The sequence below is a fragment of the Macaca thibetana genome, chromosome 4, assembly GCF_024542745.1.
Source record: "Macaca thibetana thibetana isolate TM-01 chromosome 4, ASM2454274v1, whole genome shotgun sequence".
Lineage (NCBI taxonomy): Eukaryota > Metazoa > Chordata > Mammalia > Primates > Cercopithecidae > Macaca > Macaca thibetana.
In genome coordinates, this window is record NC_065581.1 from 66,544,376 (window position 1) to 66,565,681 (window position 21,306).

A 21,306-nucleotide genomic window follows, 5' to 3' on the forward strand; every position below is an offset into this window, starting at 1 on the left:
TTGATGAAGTCCTATTTGCTTATTTTAGCTTTTCTTCCCTGTACTTTTGGTGTCATCTCCAAGTTCAATGATTTGAATGTGTTTCTCTGTGTTTTCTTTTAAAAGTTTTATAGTTTCTAGTCTTATGTTTACATCTTAATCCATTTTATGTTAAGTTTTTTATATGGTGTAGGCACACGGATATCCAGTTTTTCCAACACTATTTGTTTAAGAGATTATCCTTTTCCCATTCTGTAGCCTTAGCACCCTTGTCGAGTGTCATTTGACCATATACAAGAGGATTTATTTCTGGGCACTCTATTCTGTTCTGTTGGTCTATATGTCTGTCTTGACACCAGTACCATACTTTTAAAAAAATCATTGCTGTGACTTTGTAATATAGCTTGAAAATAAAGAATATTTTGTTTTTCTTTCTTAAGACTGCTCCAGCTGTCAAGAATTCTTTGAGATTTTATATGAATTTTATATTTTTTTCCATTTCTGCAAAAATACCATTTGGATAGATTGCTTTGGGTAATATGGACATTTTAGCAATATTAAGTCATCTAATTCATGGACACAGGATTTCCTTCCATTTATCTGTCTCTCCCTTCAATTTTTTCAGAAATATTTTATACTTTTCAATGTATAACACTTTTTCCTCCTTCAGTTTACTCGTATTTTATTTATTTTGATGCTTTTTAAATGGGATTCTTTTATTAATTTCCTTTTAGATTGTTCATTGATAATGTATGGAAACCCAATTGATTTTTGTGTGTTAATTTTTTTTGCATTCTGCAACTTCACTGAATTTGTTCATTAATTATAACAAGATTTTTAATGTGTGTCTGTATGTGATCTTTAGGATTTACTACATATAAGGTCATGTCATCTATGAACAGAGGTAATTTTACTTCTTCCTTTCTCATTTGGATGCCTTTTATTTCTTTTTCTGACCTAATCGCTGTTGGTAGGACTTCTAGTACTATGTTGAATGAAACTGGCAAGAGAGGGCATTTTGTCTTATTTCTGATCTTAGGGGAAAAACTTTCAGGTTTTTCTGTTTTGTTTTGTTTGTTTGTTTTACCATAAAGTGTGATATTAGATGTGAGTTTTGCATATAAGACCTTTGCTATGTTGAGATAATTTCTTCATATTCCTGGTTCGTTAAGCGATTTTTTCATGAAAGGGTGTTTTTGTCACATGCTTTTTTAAAATCAATTGAGCCGAGGCAGGCGGATCACGAGGTCAGGAGATCGAGACCATCCTGGCTAACACGGTGAAACCCATCTGTACTACAAATACAAAAAAAATTAGCTGGGCGTGGTGGCGGGAACCTGTAGTTGCAGCTACTCAGGAGGCTGAGGCAGGAGAATGGCGTGAACCCGGGAGGCGGAGGTTGCAGTGAGCCGAGATCACGCCACTGCGCTCCAGCCTGGGCGACAGAGCGAGATTCCGTCTCAAAAAAGTAAAATAAAATAAAATAAAAATCAATTGAGATGATCATGTAGTTTTTGACCTTGATCCTGTAAATGTGATGTATTACACCGATTGATTCTCATTTGTGGAAACATCTTTGCATTTCAGAAATAAATCTCTGTTGGTCATGATATATAAACTTTGTAACATGCTGCTGAATTTGGTTTGCTAGCATTTTGTTGAGGATTTTTGTGTCAATATTTATTAAGGATATTTGTCTGTAGTTTTCTTTTTTTTTAAATAGTATCTTTGTCTGATTTCAGTATCCAGGTAATACTGGCCTCTTATAATGGATTTGGAAGTGCTCTCCACTTTAATATTTTGGAAGACTTTGAGAATGAGTTGTGTTTATTCTTCTTTAAACGTGTCATAGAATTCTCTAGTGAAGACTTCTGGTCCCCTAGGCTTTTGTTTATTGAGAGGTTTTTGATTATTGATCCAATCTCTTTACTAGTTATGAGTCTATTCAGAAATAAAATTTCTGCATGATTCAGTCTTGATACGTTATATTTTCCTTAGAATTTGTCTGTTTCTTTTAGCCTATCTTGTATGTTGGCATAGAATTAATTGTTCATAGCTGTCTCTTATGATACTATTTACTTCAGTGCCAGAAGTTGTGATGTCTCCTTTTTATCTGGTTTTTGTTATTTGAGTCTTCTCTCTTTCTTTTTACTTACTCTTTTTAAAAAGGGTTTGCCAATTTTGTATATTTTTTCTCCAAAAATCAACTCTTAGTTTTGTTGATTTTTACATGGGTTTGTTATTTTCTATTCTGTATATTTCAGCTCAATCTGTATTATTATCTTTCTTCACTAAGTTTGGGTTTAGTTTATGCCTCTTTTTCAAGTTCTCTGAAGTATAAAGTCAGGTTTTGATTTGAGATCTTTCTTTTTTTTAATGTAGGTGTTTACTGCTATAAACTTCCCTCTTAGTACCTTTATGCTGCCTCGCATATGTTGTGTGGTATGTTGTATTTTCATGTTCACTTGTCTCAAGATATTTTCTAATATTTCTTGTGATTTCTTCTTTGATCCACTGGTTGTTTAAGAGTATGCTGTTTGATTTCTACATATTTCTGAATTTTTCAGTGTTTCTCTTGGTGTTGAGTTCTAGTTTTGTTCCATTGTAGTCAGAAAAGATACTTGGTGAGATTTCACTCTTCTTGAATTTGTTAAGGTTTGTTTTGTGGCTTAACATGTGGTAAATACTGGAAAGCTTTCTGTCTGCCCTTGAGAAGAATGTGTATTCTGCTGTTGTTGTATGGAGTGTTGTATGGAGTTCTGCATGTGCCTGTTAGGTCCAATTCATCTATAATGTTACTCATATCACCTGTTTTCTGATTAATTTTCTGTCTAAGTAATCTATCTAGTTAATCTGTCTAGTTATTAAAATGGGGTATTAAAATATCCTATTATATTGTTACTATTTATTTCTTTCTTCAATTATTTCAAGGTTTGCTTCATATGTTTGGGTGCTATGACATTAGGTGCACATATATTTATAATTGTTATATCTCCCAAGTGAATCAACCTTTTTATCATTACATTGTGTCCTTTTTTGTCTCGAGACAGTTTTTGACTTAAAGTCTATTTTGTTTGATATAAGTGTCGCCAACCTCATTCTTTTTTAATTATCTTTTACATGGGATGTTTTTTCCATACTTTTACTTTCAGTCTATGCATGCCCTTATATACAAAATGAGTCTGTTGTAGACAACTGAATTGTATTTTTAATCACTTTTTATACTCACTTTAAGATATGGTTCATGCGCCTTAACCATCTTAAGACTCTGCAGAAAAATGTGACGATTAAGTTAGGTTGCCACTGAATGATTAACTCTATACATTTTAAATTGTTTTATGTATCAACTAGCACAAATCTCAAGGACAGAAAATAATTTTATTATTTTAGTCATGAAATCCATTTGGCTGTCAGATCTGCTTTTCTAGCAGTGAATTCAAACGTGCAGCCAGCCAGGGAGCATTAGCAGATCACAAAGCCTGACATGGCACATCAGCAGCCAGCTATTCACTTGTGCAAATTAGAATAAATTGACGGAATAAATTAAAGACAATTTTGTACACTATACACTTTTTAAAAAGGAAGCCATTGCATAATGTAAATTTGCTTATTTATTTCCCCTTTCTTAGGCATTTAATACCATGTATTGGCATTTTAAATCAACTTGTTAAAATTTTTGTATTTTTGTTTAGTATTTGCTTATTAAACAAAACGCTGAAACATGTTTTGAGTATTAAAATGTTCCAAAGAATAATACAAATGAGGACATATAAATGATAGATAAAATTCTTGCTCTCATTGAGCTTATTATGTGGAAGAAGACATGCGTAGTATCGATGAAAGCTTTGGTAGAGGTAGGTGCACGTTACTGTATTGGGACACAAGGTGGCAGGGACTCACATGAATGATATTAGCACACTGATATGCATGAATACATTGACACATATCTCTTCTCAAATATATTCTAAATATATTAAAACATACACACATTTACTCTCTCTCTCTCTTTCTTTGTTCCTCTCTCTCTTTCTCCGTCTCTCCTTCTCTTTCAGCAAAAGCCATAGGGTTGATTCTGCCCTCTAGGGAACTTCTCCACCAGGCCAGTTGAGCAGCTGATGAACCTAACACAGTGTAATATACCCTGCAGAAGACAACTTATTGTAGCTACTTTACTCCTTACAGACCAGCCATTCAGGGCCAAAGTCTCCACATTCCCAGACACACAAGGAGCTTCATAAACATCTTAACAAAATTGCAATCTTCTTTATAGAATACCCACATCTGTGTTTCCTAGTAATGTATTCACTTCTGGAATTTAAATATAATAGAGATACCGTATGTTCTAATATAATAATTATCTGATAATAATTAAAATTAGCAGTCATTGGGTTTTATTAAAAGCTGGTAACTAGGATTATAAACGGAATCAGAATAAAGAGACAAATGGAATTTGACTGAAGTATCAATATTTTTGTTTTGCAAAACCAAACCAGAACTTAAACACATTCAGGCTAATCCAAAAAAGGAACTTACATCTGTTTGTTGAGGACTGATTGTTCTCTAGGAGAAATGTTCATAATTTCTCTGGTAATGACAAGTGGGTATTTCCCCTGACTCTAAGCTGTATGCACCATTCTCTGGGAGACCTGTCAGCTGTGCTAATATGATCAACCACCCAGGATCACCTCTCAACTTTGTCAATTTTCTCTATTCTCACTTGGTTCTCTGATCACTTTTACTCACAGAGAAACAGGGAAGAATAATTTGGCAAAGGAAGCTCGGCATTTAGAGCTGAGTTTTCTGTCCTTCAAAATGTACTATACCTTCAATTGACTCATTTAGCATTTAATGAAAAAAAGAACAGTTAACCAGCTCTCTCTGTCTGCAACAATCTTCCTCTTAACAAAAACAAAATAGATTTATGCTTTGTTGTTTTTTACTCTTTACTCTTAGGCTTTCTCTCTGAGCTTCCTGAGTGTTTAAAAAAGTGTTATTTGACATTACTGCATACATGAGAAATGCACTTAAAAATGTTAACCCATGTGAAATAGGTGTATAGTTCCTCTGCTAGTAAATGTAGTAAATTCCCCCAACCACGGAATAACTCCGCATTTTTTTCTGATGAAATCTTGTGCCAAAAACCATCTCATTAGAGAAAAACAAATCTCAAAAAATGCAAGGTTCAGCATGGTTCCACCAAATCAGAACTATATGACTTAAATGGTATAACCACTTTAGAAAACAATATGGCAGTAACATAAAACTAAGTATGCCTTTACAGCATGATCAAGGAATTCCACTCTGAGATATTCACCTAAGACATATGAAAATACATATCCATACATAAAATATGTATGGTAATTATTTGTAATTGCCAAATATCATTAGTTATTATTTCTAAAGGCTAAAAACCAGAAATAACCTAAAGGTTTTAACCTAATTGGTGAATACATCAATAATTTTTTTTTGTATTTGTACCATAGAATTTGTATTTGTACTATAGAATATTACTCAATTGTAGAAAGAAACAAAATAAATGAATCTCAAAAACTTTATGCTAAATGAATTAAGTTAAAATTAGAAGTCTACATACTGTATGCTTCTATTAAAGTGAAATCTTAGAAAAGGCAGAATTATAACAACAGCATGTCCATGGTTGCCTGGGAGCATGGAAGGGTAGGGAATTAAATAAAAAGGGACTTGAGGAAATTATTTAGAGTGAGGGATTGTTTGTCTATGTTAACTGTGTTAGTGCTTACATGGTAGTTATACAATTATCCAAAGAATTAAACTATATATTTAAAATTGGTGAGTTTTATCTGTAAATACTACCTTAAAAAACAAAAAAGAGGGAAAAAAAATTAAATGATTTTGTCATTGATACCTAATGTGAATTCCCCGGAATAGTACATGCCCAATGGAAGAGCAAGTGGTTTATTATTTCAAAATTCCAAACAGGGATATATTCACACATATGCACACACTCATCTTTGAATCTCTAAATACTACATGATCTGCAGCATTTTACGTATTTTACATATTTTGTGTGAAAACTTACATATACAAGAAAAGGTTGGTTCAGTTTTATGTTTATATTGATGGATAATTTCTTGTAAACTATAGATATGATTTTATTAAAATAACTTAAACTTCTCTGTAAATGAAATATCTTGGTAAGATATTTCAGGGAAAGTGTGTTTCTTAGATTAAGAATATTGAGATCAAGCAGTGGCCTATCAATCTCTATTGTTGAAATAAATTATGGTCAATAATTAGCAAGAGCATTTATTTCTATTTAAACTCTATTTGCTCTAATGTTACTCCACATTCCAATTATTTATTGTAATATGTTTTGGGATAATCAAAGAAACACCAACACAGCACATTGCAATAAGAGTATTTGATCTCCGAGAGAACAAAAGTCTTAGGTCCTCCTTGATATAAATGAATTATATTCATTTAAATATTGTCTGAAGATTTGAATTTACAATCCATAACTCTTGTAGGTGAATCAGATTTAAGTAATCAAAAGCTTGTTAGTGCTGTTGCTTTTTCATATTTTCTGCATCTAAAATGGTAAAACGGCCTTTTCTCCCCTAAGTTTTCTGTTCCACATAAGGTTTCTTTACAGCAGCAAAATGTGTCTTTCCATGAGTAATACCACAATTTATGTTTGTGCTTTGGATGCATTTATTTGAAACCATCCCAAAATGTATTGAGTAGTAGCAATTTATACTGTTCATCAATCATTTCTCCTTTTAATTATAATTACTCTGTTTCAGAAATTATACTGTCGTTAATTCCAAAATCATCGTGGTCACAATAAGGCCTGAACCCAAAACAACCGATTCGTTTCTGGAGATAGAACTAGCTCATTTGGCTAATGTAAGTACCATCCACTGAGCATTGACTTGCTTGTAGAATTACCTTTTTAACAGTCATTCTTTGACTGATAACACCAGAATACATTTTCTAGACTTTTATAGTTGCAAATGAATTAATTTGTTATGAGTATATGTATTATAAAGAAACAGAATGATTATTCTATGCTTCTTTCATGATAAAATTCTCTTCAATTTATCCAAATGAGTAAATGTATTATAAAGAAACAAATAATGATTATTCTATGCTTTTTTCATGATAAAATTCTCTTCAATTTATCCAAATAATAGTTGATAAATAATTTATCAGTGCACACATCTTTACCAAGCTTTGTGCTAGGCACTGGAGAAGGTGAGGTGAGTACTAGCCTATTAACTGTGGGGGTGCTTACATGGTAGTATACAACTATCCAAAGCATTAAACTATATACTTAAAATTGGTGAGTTTTATCTGTAAATAAAACTCGATCTCACTATGTGGTAGGAAAGAAAAAATTTAAGTTGCATGCCGCAACTTAAAGTAAAAGTTATAAACAGCGCAAAGGGGAACGATTAATTCAGAGGAAGGGGGTGCTGGGTGGGGTGGGTGGCATGTAGAAATACTAAGTCAAGGCCGGGCGCGGTGGCTCACGCCTGTAATCCCAGCACTTTGGGAGACCGAGACGGGTGGATGACGAGGTCAGGAGATCGAGACTATCCTGGCTAACACGGTGAAACCCCGTCTCTACTAAAAATACAAAAATTAGCCGGGCGTGGTGGCGGGCGCCTGTAGTCCCGGCTACACAGGAGGCTGAGGCAGGAGAATGGCGTAAACCCGGGAAGCGGAGCTTGCAGTGAGTGGAGATCCGGCCACGGCACTCCAGCCTGGGCGATAGAGCAAGACTCCGTCTCAAAAAAAAAAAAAAAAAAAAAAAAAAAAAAGAAAGGGAGAAATACTAAGTCAAGGATCAGGGAAGGCTTATTATAACTACTTAGGTGCTCCCATTGTCTAAATCAAAGTCTTTCATGTCAGAATGAAAATAACCCATTCTTAAATCTATCCAACTACAACTGAAATGCTTCAGATTTTGTTCAGTCCTCTATACAAATTTTCAGTGTCTACTTATTATTTAAATAATCGAATACTTAAATCATTGAAGGACAGGAGCAAGGAAAGTGATTCCTATGAAAGTCTTCCTTATTGTACTTTCATAGTTCCTGTATTAAAATAAGCCCATCTCATGATTTACATGTACTTATTTTTATTCTTTGCAAAGTTTTTATGAAGTTGACCTTTCTTTACATTGAAAAAAAAAAAAAAAAAAAGCAAAAAGTGATTAAGTCATTTTCCCAAGCTCATATAGTTAGTGAATGACATAGCATAATTTATACTCACATTCTTTTGGCTATAAAACTTGTGTATTTTCTACTATTGTGTAGTTTCTGATTTCCTGAAAAAATCAGCCTTAGTTTTATAGAAAAATGATAATCATCTTTCCTGTGAATCACTTTTTACTAAGATGCCCTAGGCTTCCTAGATTATTTAATAAAAATTTCAAATCTCTCTGCAATAACTTTCAAAGATTGCAGTTAATATTTAAACTACTAGGTGTTTTACTACTTTTGCCAAAATACTACTTCTATCTAACCTTAAGAACGTGTTTTAGTTCTACAATATCTACCTGCTTATGCCTTAGTATAGCCCTCATCTCTTCACTGCACTGAAAACTGGGAGACATTTTTAACTTTTGAACATTTGCTTTTGAATAAAGAATTTGTGCATTCAACATTTTTTTATGAAAATACATGTTTTTGTTGTTTATCTACAGTTACAAGCTTTGGGAGAAAGTAGTAAGAGAGATTAATTCCCTGTATCAGATTATAGAATTACTGAAAAAGCACCCAGTGTCAGAATGTGTACTCTGTTTCTTATGCAGAGAACATTTGTGCAAATGAATCACAAGACTTTCGTAAATAAAGATTAAAACATTATTTAGAACTTAAAGAACATGTTAAAGGAAGCTTTTTTGATAAATTAAAAAAGAGTAGTCTCAAAAATAGTGTTGAAATAGTCTCACTATCTGAGTATAATAAAACTTTTTGAAATGAACGTATTTAAGCTTTGAGTCTGTCTTTTATCTTCTGGAAATGTATTTTGTCAGCTGATTTACAAAAGATATAAACCATGTACAAAAAATATTTTCTACATATGGAAAACAAAGAACATAGTCAACAAATTTTATTAAGCACCAGCTAGTACTGGAATGACAATGAAAGTCAGCATGGAAGAATGATGAGATAATTATCCCAAGTCACTTAGAATTAATTGTGTCTTTCAGTATTTTGAGTAAGTGAATTGACCAGGTTCCCACAAGAATACTATCTCCACTCTAGAAAGCCCGTATTTAAAATATATGTATACATGTAGACGAATGTGTTACAAAAAGTAGATAGGGAGAGGAGAATAGAAAGAGGAACAATTTACGCTAGAGAAGAAAAAGTCTCTAGGCGCTCTTGTTTAGACTCTCCGCCGTGCACATCGTGCCTCTCCTCAGAGGCTCCTCCAGTTACTGACCACACAACTGAGCCTCTCTGGGCTGCTCTGGACTCTTATTTAAAATGTCCATCTCACTGTTGTCTGTACAATGCATACAACCCTTCTACTTTACTGTTTTGAATTTCTAAAGCTTATTGTATTTACATTTATTTTATTGCTAAAATTAGATTTTGTGAAATACTTTGGGAAGTATTACTGTTCACTAAGGGAGGGAATATGTGGTTTATTTATTGAATATCATAATGTTATTACCAATCTTATAAAAATATATTCTATGTACTGAGATTAGTTTATTTCCACTGAAGAGAAGACAAAAAAGGTTCATTTTGAAATACAATGTTAGCTGAAATGTGAAGAAAAAATAGATCTTAAATATGCAGACTGAAATTTATTAGAAAAAGCCTGAACTTCATATATATATATGTGTATATATATATTTTTTTCACACATATATATTTATACACACACACACATACATATATACAGTTGGCCCTCAGTATCTGCATCTGTGGATTCAACCAACCACAGATGAAAAATATTTGGAAAAAAATTAAAAATAACAGTACAACAATAAAAATAATACAAAGGTAAAAATACAGTATCAAAACTATTTACATAGTGTTTACACTGTCTTATGGTATTAAGTCTTTTTTTTTTTTTTTTTTTTTTTTTTGAGACAGAGTTTCGCTCTTTTTGCCCAGGCTGGAGTGCAATGGTGCGATCTCGGCTCACCGCAACCTCCACCTCCCGGGTTCAAGCGATTCTCCTGCCTCAGCCTCCCGAGTAGCTGGGATTACAGGCATGTGCCACCACCCCGGCTAATTTTGTATTTTTTAGTAGAGATGGGGTTTCTCCATGTTGGTCAGGCTGGTCTTGAACTCCCGACCTCAGGTGATCCACCTGCCTGGGCCTCCCAAAGTGCTGGGATTACAAACGTGAGCCACCGCGCCCAGCGGTATTAGGTCTTTTAAGCAATTTAGAGATGATTTCAAGTATATGAAAGAATGTGGATAGGTTATATGCAAATATATATAAGATTCTTGAGCATACATGGATTTTGGTATCTGCAAGGGGTTCTGGAACCAACCCCCTATGGATAACAAGAGACAACTAATATACACACACCCACCCCCCACCTCCAACCTCCACACATATACACCTACATATATATTAATATATACAATTATGTATATATGCATGTATATACATATGCATGCCCATTTTTGTTGCCTGCAAAATTTTTTAGAAATGGCGTATCTCTAATATCAAATCTGTCTACTTTCACCTATTTTCTTATATCAAAAGTATCCATTGTACTTTCAGGAAAGAATAACTTGAAAGTTACATTTTATTAAAATGTCTTGTGAAAAAAGAAAGGAAGATGGGAATTAGTAGTTATAGTGAGTTACAGTGAGTTAACAGGAAAAGCCTGTTAACATTTTCTTTTAAAAGTGTGTCTCAGAAAACTTTTTAACAAATAGCATTTACAATATGTTAAATATAATAAGGCTCTTGGAAACTGATAGGAATAGGTAATAAAATATGGAACCTAGCAATTCCAAATTGTGTTTAGCAAAGCCAATTGCAGCGTTAACCAGATTATGTCATTAATTAGTAAGACACTATGCTTAGTTCAGTTTTTCAGGCTGATGGCTTCATTGTCATGACTTATAAAGTCAGGGTATATGGTCTTTAGTGCTTAAGCATAATAATTAATGGCTTTCAAGAAATATCAAATTTTTTCTCCTCCCCCCCCAAAAATTTGTTTTTTATATCACTTAAGAGTGACATTTATACTCATCAAATTTTTAGAACCTATAATGCATAAGGAAAGTTCATCATCTTATTGAAAATAATTCTTGAGGCCCAATGAGTGCAATAGAATAGATCCCTATGTACACAAACACATATACTATTAGGATCCCTTGTGTCTGACAGGTCTAGGCCTACTGTGACTTTCCAAGATGAATAACATCTTTATATTTAAAGATGAGTTAGAAGAAAAAGAAGGTAAATGTATTTTAGTTATCTCATGCTCTATCAACTTTGCAAGCCTGAAAATGCATACTTTTCCCAAATGAAGTTTTTATGTAGTTCCATTTCGAATGGAAAGATAGAGTGGACCACACCAGCCTGCAGTCTCATCTTGACTTTAATTTTTTTTTTTTCCTCTGGGCATCAACTCCAAATGATGTAGGTAGGGTGCTGCTGCTGTCTTTCAGGGTTGACATAAATAATACATTATGTTTGTAGTTCTCAAATTGATCTAATGAGAATTTGGGCTTATAGGTTTTGTTTTCTTTGCCATATTTGCATGCATCCTAATAGTATGAAGCTGACAAATTAAAGAAATTTGTTTTATGTGTATAAAGTAATTTTAAATGAAAATTAACCATGACCCTATGACCTTTGTAAATCATAGTGGAAAACACAGTGACAACTGTATCTTCATTATAAACATGAGAAACAATGAAAAGAAATTCCAACATTCATCGGTGGGTATTTTCATGAATATAAAGGTTAATAACCTAAGGATTTAAAAATTACTTGGCAAAACTTTAAAAAGTTCAGTGTGTGCATCCGTAATTTTCACAAAGGGTTGTTTGATATGCCTTTACTTTTTGAATTACTTTTCTGCCCTAGCTTTATCCATTTGGAAGTGGTTTCTGATATTTTGTCTGTTTACAGTTCTTGGTAACTTTTCTAGAGAGTCTTGAAATGCTACTAGACAAGTAGATTGAAGGCCCTTCCAACAACTGAAATTGAGATAGAAATTGCTCTCTAGCTACATTTTTTGGTTATAGCCTAAATTTCTTAACTTGAGTAGACATCCTTCTCATGTTTCAAATTTAGTTTATTTATATTTATAATACATAATTGATATTCTTTAAAAACATTTCAGTATGATTGTGCTATTGTTGGAGCAGGGGGTCGGCAAACTTTTTTAGTTAAGAGTCTGATGGTAAAGAATTTCAGGCATGAGAGTCATAATGGCTTCTGTCACATCCACTGAACTATGGTGTGGCTGTATTTCAATAAAAGTAATTTACAACAGATGGCAGGTCAGATTTGGCTCATGGTCAACGCCTGTGTAATAAGCAGAATAGTGACTCCTCCAAAAATGTCTACATCCTAATCCCCAGAACCTATGACTGTGTTGTGTTACAAGTCAGAAGGGATGTTTGTGTGAGTACATGTCAAAAGGCATATGTGTGTTACATGTCAAGAGGAACTTCTGTGTGACTCCCCTTGTCTCTGCTATAGCCCTATATAATTATTATTAGGGCATGTTATTATAGTCCTTTTGGATGTAAAAGAAAAGGACATAGGCTATATGTTGTACCCATATAAAATCTAGTTATTGTATTTATTTATTTATTAAAGTTATTTGCCACATTAATTAATAATAAATACTTGAACATTTTTAACTCTAGAAGACCCATTTGTTTGCTGAGAGGTACACCAGACTCTATGCAGCCATTACTGGAAATGGTGTAATCACATACAGGTAGGGCACTCTGAGAAATATATGTGGAGGCAATGATTTTCTTTGAAGGATACACATGTAAAAATGTCCTCGTGATAATTCTACTTTTTACTGCTTCCCATATGACAAGTGGAAAGTATTCCTCTGGAAATAACACAGGTTAGTGATATATCTCAGAAATTAGAGAAGCAAGCTGTTATCCTATCTATAAAAATAGTGTCATCTGGTTAATGTAGGCTACTAACTACATAGCAGAAGTGATATTAAATATGTGTCCTCCCCTTGTATTCCAATCAAATAGCTGCCAACTTTCTGTGAATAGCTATGTAACATGGATGGGACTCGTCCTGATAAAAACAGTATTCTACATTTCTCACTTCAGTGGCCTTCATGTAATTCTGCTTTAGCTAAAGCCATTTTTTTTCCATTCCATCTTAGTTTATCTGGTTTTCAATGTGATGAGAATCCTCATAAAATCCATCCAAATTATCTACATTTCCAACTTCCTAACAAGTAAGAGTTCAGTATTGTATTCTCAATGTGTTTTTTTAGGCTTTAGGTACACAACAGCTATCCCTTAAAAACTGAACATAAGACCCAGATTTAGCTCCTTCTAAGTATCATTTAAAATACTAAAATATGGAACAGTACTTATCATAACTTTGAGAAAATATTAGAGAAGAACATCCAGGAGATTACTTCCTGTTGAGTTTTATATTGTACTTTTTCACTGCTGCATCCCCTTGTGTGGTGTTTTACTCTTTAAGGCCCTGTAGAACTGTTCATATGTTAAAAGACATGACCCTGAAATGGGTCCCTCTCACTGATCAACTATTAGTGACCTGTGATAGATTTGACTGTGGAAAAATTTACATCTACTAATGTCTTACTTCCCTTAGCAATTCCTGAGATTTTTTGAATGTGTCCTTCTAAAATATCATTAAAATTATGAAGAGGCCGAGGCGGGTGGATCATGAGGTCAGGAATTCAAGACCAGCCTGGCCAAGATGGTGAAACCCCATCTCTACTAAAAATACAAAAAAAAAAAGAAAGAAAAAAAAATTGGCCAGCCTCAGTGGCAGGCGCCTGTAATCCCAGCTATTCAGAAGGCTGAGGCAGGAGAATGGCTTGCACTCGGAGGACAGAGGTTGCAGTAGGCCAAGATCACTCCACTGCACTCCAGCCTGGGCTGCAGAGTGAGACTCTCTCTCTCAAAATAAATAAATAAATAAATAAATAAATAAATAAATATATGCACAAGATATGAATTGGTCTTTTGCAGATCCAGTTATGCAAACTGGAAATATTCTTGAGGAATCTCCAAAATCTATTTGGGTAGTTACATACAATAATAACAATTAATCTTTAGTGGAGAAAGAAAGAGAGGATAAACTTAGAATCCAGGTCATTTTAAAGTAATGCCTTGCCATCTAAGATTTAGGAAATTAAAGACAGACAATACAGTGTCAGTTGAAGAGTCTTTCTCCCCTACACTCAAGAGACCAATGTCCAACTCACTGAACAATGTGACAGAAAAATTCATTCTGTAACATCTAACTCAGAGCACTGGAAATGTCAAATAGTTATGATGAAGTCACTGCCCTTCATCCTGCACTTAGCTGCTTTGCCTATTTACTTGCTTTGCCTCCACAGAAAAGAGATTATTTTTGTTTCAAGGAGGCTGTGAAGGTACAAAAAAGTTCTGAAGTTTCAAGATTAGTAGTTTATTATGGCATATGACCACCAAGCATTCAAACATCTGAGTAAAAATAGAGTAACCACGTTATTTCTTTTTTTAAGCAATTGTGTTTGTAATTTACAAATAATAATTGTATTGACCTGTGGGGTACAATGAGAGGTTTTGATATATGTTTACAATATAGGATGCTTAAATCAGGGTAATGAACAAATCCATCACCTCACAAGGTTTCAGTAGACGGGAGGAACACGCTTTAATGATCTATTGCACAGAATGGTGACTATGATAAATAGTAATGCATTGTTTATTTCAAAATTACCGAGTAGGTTTAAATGTTTTCAGCATGTTTTTTCTGCCATGTGTATCATGAGCAATGATGCTCTAAATTTGATGTGAAAAAAATTACGAAGAGGCAAGATTGTCATTATTAAAATGGAGATTTCTACGTTTAGCCTCAACCTTAACATTCCTATTGCCAATGAATCCACATTTTTTGTATTCATCCCAGTTTATTCTGAAGTAGGTCCAGAGAAACACTTTGAAAGCATCATTAAGATAGCAAGAGTGTGATTAAGGTAGCATATGCATTGAATATATTTAAAATTTAAAACACCAGGGAAAATTTATAGAAACTTGGTCATTTGTATTGTGATATTATTGTTATCTTTTCTGTAACCAACTTGTTTCAGATCTCTTCTCAAAGATAATCTTACTGATGAAGCTTTCTTAATAAACAAAAGTACTATCCACTCTATTTTCCTAGTCGTACCTAGTCATACCTCTCTCTCTCTGCCCTTCACTATGGTGAAATACATGAGGCAGGGACTTAGTTTTGCTCATCCTTGTATCACAGTGCCTTGAATGGTTCTTGGAATGTAACAGGTGTTTAGTAAATGAATTCAGAATGGTTGCAGAATGGTCAGACTTGTGATCATCTGCCTGCTATCTCTTCTGACTTCTGCACTTTGTGAGGGTAATATAACATAGTTGAGTATTTCCTTAAAAAGACTTAGGAGAGAGTTTTGAAAGAATAAAATGAATTTCTAGAATCATTGAGAGTGAGGGCTAGAAAAGATGTCCAGATCATCTATTTTATAAATAAGAAAAAAAAAGTCATGCAGTCCAACAAAAGGGAGAACCACCCATTGAAATACATTGGCAAATCTAGTGATATATTCTACTATTAAGTAAATATATTTGTTTGGTTGATAACGGAACAGAGGAGAGAAGTCAAAGAAAATAGCGAAGACACTCGAGAGTGGTGTGTAGAACATCTACGGCAATTAGAAATTTGGGCAGTGGTGAATTTTTTAAATGCTTAAAAGTGAGTAAGTAGAAACATGTAGAATTCAGCTATGCTGTTTTGAATGGAACCAAGAGTGGCAGTTTTTGTTTGTTTTGCCAAAAATATGTTTGTCAAGAATAGCATTTCCTTTTCAAAAGTTTCCAAATATGTGCAGTATTACCATTTGGTAGGTCAATATATACTATTTATTGATAGTTTGGTAAATTAATCTTCTTTAACCCATCTGTCTTGTTTACCTGAGAATTTTTGTTTTCTTAGTTTACTACATTTGTTAAATCTACTTCTACAGATTAGTACTTAGCTTCTCTCTTTTCCTCTAGCCCTGCCATTACATTTTTTTATATTGGGCTATTTCCCGTTATTGAATTTCTGTAAATTCCTCATAACAGATCTAGTAACAGAGTCCCTTTGAGGAAAGTAAATGAAAATTATAACAAATATTTTACAGGCACTTACTCAGCAAAACCTTGTAGCCAGCTTTCTTTTTTTTAATATTTAGAATCCATTCATCATAGGTTACTTTTTTTTCCATCTCACATTCTAATTGCTTAAGTGACTAGTGTTTTCAGGTACTAAGTTTTTTCTCATTTGTTTGTTCTGCTTATTTTTCTAAACTTCAAATGTTCCAACTATTGACCTTAGCTCACAGTCTCACATATTGGTGACCATACTAGAATAAATGTTTATGGTGTGTATCCCAGAATGTGTAGTGAAACCTAAGATTGAATGATGCATTTTGGAACCTATAATAATGCTCACATGTATGGTGTTTAAATTTCCATAAGCACAAAAAGAAAGAGAAGCATGCAGCAGGATCTAAGAAGTAAGGGGTGAAGAACATGGAGAATAAAACTGAATGTTGACAAAGTCATGGAAAAAGATTAGAAGAAGCATTTCTCATTTTGAAACCTTTTTTGAAGAATAAATCAGTTTCTTTATGGTGATAAAAAGGAAAGAAGTATCCAAACAATTAAGTTTACATGTTGTTTCTTTTCTATTTTTTGTTGTTGTTGTTGTGGCCCTACTGTGAACAATCATTGTGAAATATTAAGCCTATAAGTCAGTATCTTATATCAGTTTATATAAAGATTTATCCTACATTATACCTCATTAAAATCAGCCAATTAGATTTAATGGATCTGTTATCGCAAGTTCCTCAGCTGCACTTGGTTTCTGTATCCTTGAAATGCATGCTCCCATACTGTTCACTGTGATGTTACAAGGATAATTTGTTTTCTATAAGGTTATCTGAGCTCCTTTGAACAAAGCCCTAGGTAAATATAGCATAACTTTATGACAGCATTTTGGCGGTGCTGTGGATTTATCAGAAAGTCACAAGCTATATGAAAAATTCAGGTAAGACTAGACAGGATCTTATAAGATAGATAAGAAACAAATTTAATACACCATTCCCCTTTCCTTCCTTAGAACATCTAGATCTATGCCTTCTGTAGGAACCAGATAATAACCTATTTCGTCTATGAAACTTGTGCTGACTAGCATAGGCCATGACGCTCCATTCCCTCATTTGTTCTTTACTTAGTAAACTATGGCTAGTGATATTTATGTAAACATTTTGCTTGGATTGCTATAGGAACATTCCATGTGTATATTTCTCATCTACTTCTATAGGACTATGACCTTTTTTCAGGAAAGACAGTGTTATTATACTTTAGGAGCATAGTGTAGGGAGATATGAGCATTTCGTAATAAGACCCCACCCCATCAAAGGAAAGAAGCTGCAGGGAGGTAAGAAGTACCCGGCAGGAGAGGCCCCAAGAGGTTTGACTACCAATGGGGCTCAGCAAGGGAGTCTTCTGAGAATCCACCCAAGTGCTGGCGATGTTGTAGGACTTTTTCCTTAGCTCAGCTAAGAGCCGGGTTCTTATTACATGGTCACAAGAGATTAGGCTTCCAGACACTTTGAAGGGTGAGAAAAAAAAAATGGAATTTATTGGGAAAAGAGGAGATAAAAATAAAACAGGGACCCTCCGCAAAGCCAGAGTCCTGCTAGCTGGCTTCCTGCCTGGCTGATTGAATTCCAGTTTCCACCCCAGGAGAGGAGAGGCCAGGCTCCTCCCCTGCAAATGGTGTGAACCTCCCAAGGCTCACCCAACTGCACATTCCTCACAGTGCTCAGGCCTTGGAGGTTCTGTCAGGGAGCCCTTCCCACCTGGCTGTCTCAGTGAGAAGAGTCAACATAAATCATCAAATAGGGCCAGATTGCTCAGAACTGGCTTTGGACCTTAGCAGGCAGGTGAAAACCTTTTGCTTCCTTTACCTCCCCTCCCTCACCCCTCTACCACCCTGGCCACTGGCAGAGTCATGCCCCACCTCCGCCCAGGCCTTCATCTGGAGGAGGGAAGATGATCTGACATTCAATCAGGTTCTGTGTTTTGATTATTGTTTGTAACAGATCATTTTCAATTGCTAATGACATGACGATCGTGATTTAATGTGACAACCAAAGCCTGTTATTTAAGAGTGACTCAAAACTTTGGAGTTTGGTTTTTTGTTTGTTTGTTTGTTTGTTTTCAAATTATGACTAAATTTCCATCCAGAAGCAAGAAAAAGATCATTTTTTACTAAATAAATTTTAAAGGAAGAGTGGGAAACAAAACCAAATGCATTTTCTGATTGCTTAAAAAAATATATCCAAGATACCTTAGATATGTGGTCTTTCAGGGAATTTTTAGAATAACTGGGATGCTGCAATATTAGTCAGTCATGTACCAATTAAAATGAATAATATGTAAGGTTTGAGTTAATTTCATATGTTTTAGAACAGCGATCTTACTATTTATTTCTAGCAAAAATTTAGAATGGACCCATCAAACAACATTTAGAAAGGCACACCTCCAAAAGAGCTTCTCTGGACTTTCAAAGATATTTCTTTCCCAGATACACTCCAGTGATTAACTATTTGTAGACAACACTGAAGCCTGAGGGCTGGGTCATAGCTTACTGTCTATGAGGGACTGTTTCCATCTGTGGAAGGAAGGCAGTGGCCTGTTTCAGTACTGTATATATATATATATATTTTTTTTTTTTTTTTTTTTTTTTTTTTGAGACACAGTCTCTCTCTGTCACCCAGGCTGGAGTGCAGTGACGTCATCTCAGCTCACTGCAAGCTCCGCCTCCCGGGTTCCCGCCATTCTTCTGCCTCAGCCTCTTGAGTAGCTGGGACTACAGGCGACTGCCACTACGTCCGGCTAGTTTTTTGTGTTTTTAGTAGAGACGGGGTTTCACCGTGTTAGCCAGGATGGTCTCCATCTCCTGACCTCGTGATCCTCCCGCCGCGGTCTCCCAAAGTGCTGGGAGTACAGGCGTGAGCCACCGTGCCCGGCCTCAGGACTCTTTTAACTGCCTTGGTCTGTTAATTATTATTATCAGTAACTAAGTTGGATGAAGACATAGATAATCATGTTTGGTTTTTTAATTCTGTAATGACACAAAACTTAAAAGCAATACTGGATGTGTGGGATGCCAAAATCAGGATTTTAAAAGCTCAGCAGAGATTGCCATGTATGAGTAATGCCTATCTAGCTCAGGAAGAGTCTACCCAAATATCTAATACGATCTTAGTTTGCATTATTAGGAAGAGGGCACCTGATTTGGAGAGGCAGTGGTAGTGCTTTGCTGTGCACAGGTCAGACTCAAGTGAGTGATTTGCCTAAATACACTTTAAAAGTGTATGCTCCAGGAAATTAGTCATGTGGAGGATGAGAGGACTTCAAACCAACAGTGTATGTTTAATGGATAAGAGAAGATTCTTCAGGCGTATGACAGAATCTGTAGATACATGTATCTAAATATATTAGAACTCTTCAAAACTGAAGTACATTGAATAATCCAGTGTGAAAAACCCATGGTGTTATCTTGAAGGTCACGGCAGGTACTCAATTCACAATTATTGAAATAAATTTAAAATCTAGCATTTTCACTTAAAATTTCATTAGACATTATCCTATACAAATATAATATGCTAATTAAGATGATATTGCAAGTCAACAAACTCAAGAAATGGACACCTCTTGTCTCTAGGAAACATCAACTAGAGGCTGACGAGGAGGTAGTGGTGATGATTATACATGTGCATACTATAAGATATGTCACTGTGATTTCAATATTATGAATACTATGATCTCAAAGAAAGTAATCTAGCAACTAATGTTTTAGAGACATAAGTATAAAATCAAAATCATCAAAATATAGACTTATGGTATATGAAAGCTTCACTTTTAATTTCCAGGAAAACTAAATACAAGTTAGAGTGTTTGGAATAAAGATACTGTTTTCATAGAACTTTATAAAATGGGTCACTAAATCTATGAGAAAGGAAATGTGAATTTCTTATAAATAATTGAAAATAAATCATTAAAGTATCTCTTACCACAAGATAAGAAATCTTCCATTCTGTTTCTATTTCACATAATCCTTCAATCTTTTTATAATATGTACTCAAGATATATGCATTCTTTCTTTGCTTTTTTTTAGGGTACTTTGAATCCCTATTGTGTGTTGTGGGATGACGCCAAAACGTAAGTGACAGATGTTTTCCTACATTACTTTGGGCTAAATATTCAAAGTCCATTAAGTTATTTCAGCTGCCTGCTAGTTAACAGGAATATAAGTCAGTGAGATGTTACATTCAGAGAAAAAAAAAAACATTCTCTTTCTGAATCTTCAGTACAGCATGATGAATGTGTTTGTGTGTAATGATGCCATCAGATTACATCTCAAGATAGGATTGCATTACCTAATGTGTAAGGCACATTGCAATGTGAATTCCATGAGGAATTTTTAAAAGCTCTGATATTTTAGAATTTATAGAGGCCCGAATGCCATCTTTACATCTTGCCCTAGTAATTCAGCTTAGCATTGCAGAATAAAATAGCAAGCTCTATGGTCATTTAGCCAATATATTACTCACATGACCTTGAATCTGTTATCAGAGTAATGCAATATTTATATGGTCCTTCCAAATTGTTTTGTCATAAAAACATTGAATAACATTTAATTTTGTATTTGTATATTTTTGAATTCAGGCAGAAAAAATAATTGCACTAAATAAGTGTGAGTGATTCTTCCATGTTTTTTGTTTGTTTGTTTGTAGAAGTAATCGCAATATAGCTCATCAAAATCACCTTTATTTTATTGATAATCTTATGAGATTTTGATGTCTCAAAGAGCAGAAAAATCTGTAGTTAAGTCTTGGTTAGATGCCTATACTTTAAATACTTGTGTAGGTTACAACTTTTATTTTTTGGTTTGGTTTGATTTTGCATGAGGGGAGATAAATATCAATCAATCCCAAAAGCTAATACCACTCTATATATGCTGTCAGATGAAGCACCATATTGTTGGACTCTATGTATTCTACGAATTTTCCTGGTGTTCTTCACCCCTGATATGATC

General features: G+C 34.3%; 1 protein-coding gene across 5 annotated transcripts in view; it reads left to right on the plus strand.

The window, feature by feature from the left end:
• The window catches only part of ADGRB3 (adhesion G protein-coupled receptor B3), a 747,311-nt gene that overhangs the window by 416,908 nt on the left and 309,097 nt on the right, over positions 1-21,306 (plus strand). For all 5 annotated transcript variants that reach the window (XM_050787501.1, XM_050787503.1, XM_050787500.1 and 2 more), the window contains 2 exons: positions 6,762-6,864; positions 20,386-20,429. In XM_050787501.1, coding sequence (XP_050643458.1) covers positions 6,762-6,864; positions 20,386-20,429 — 147 coding nt within the window. The remainder of the gene's footprint in view (positions 1-6,761; positions 6,865-20,385; positions 20,430-21,306) is intronic.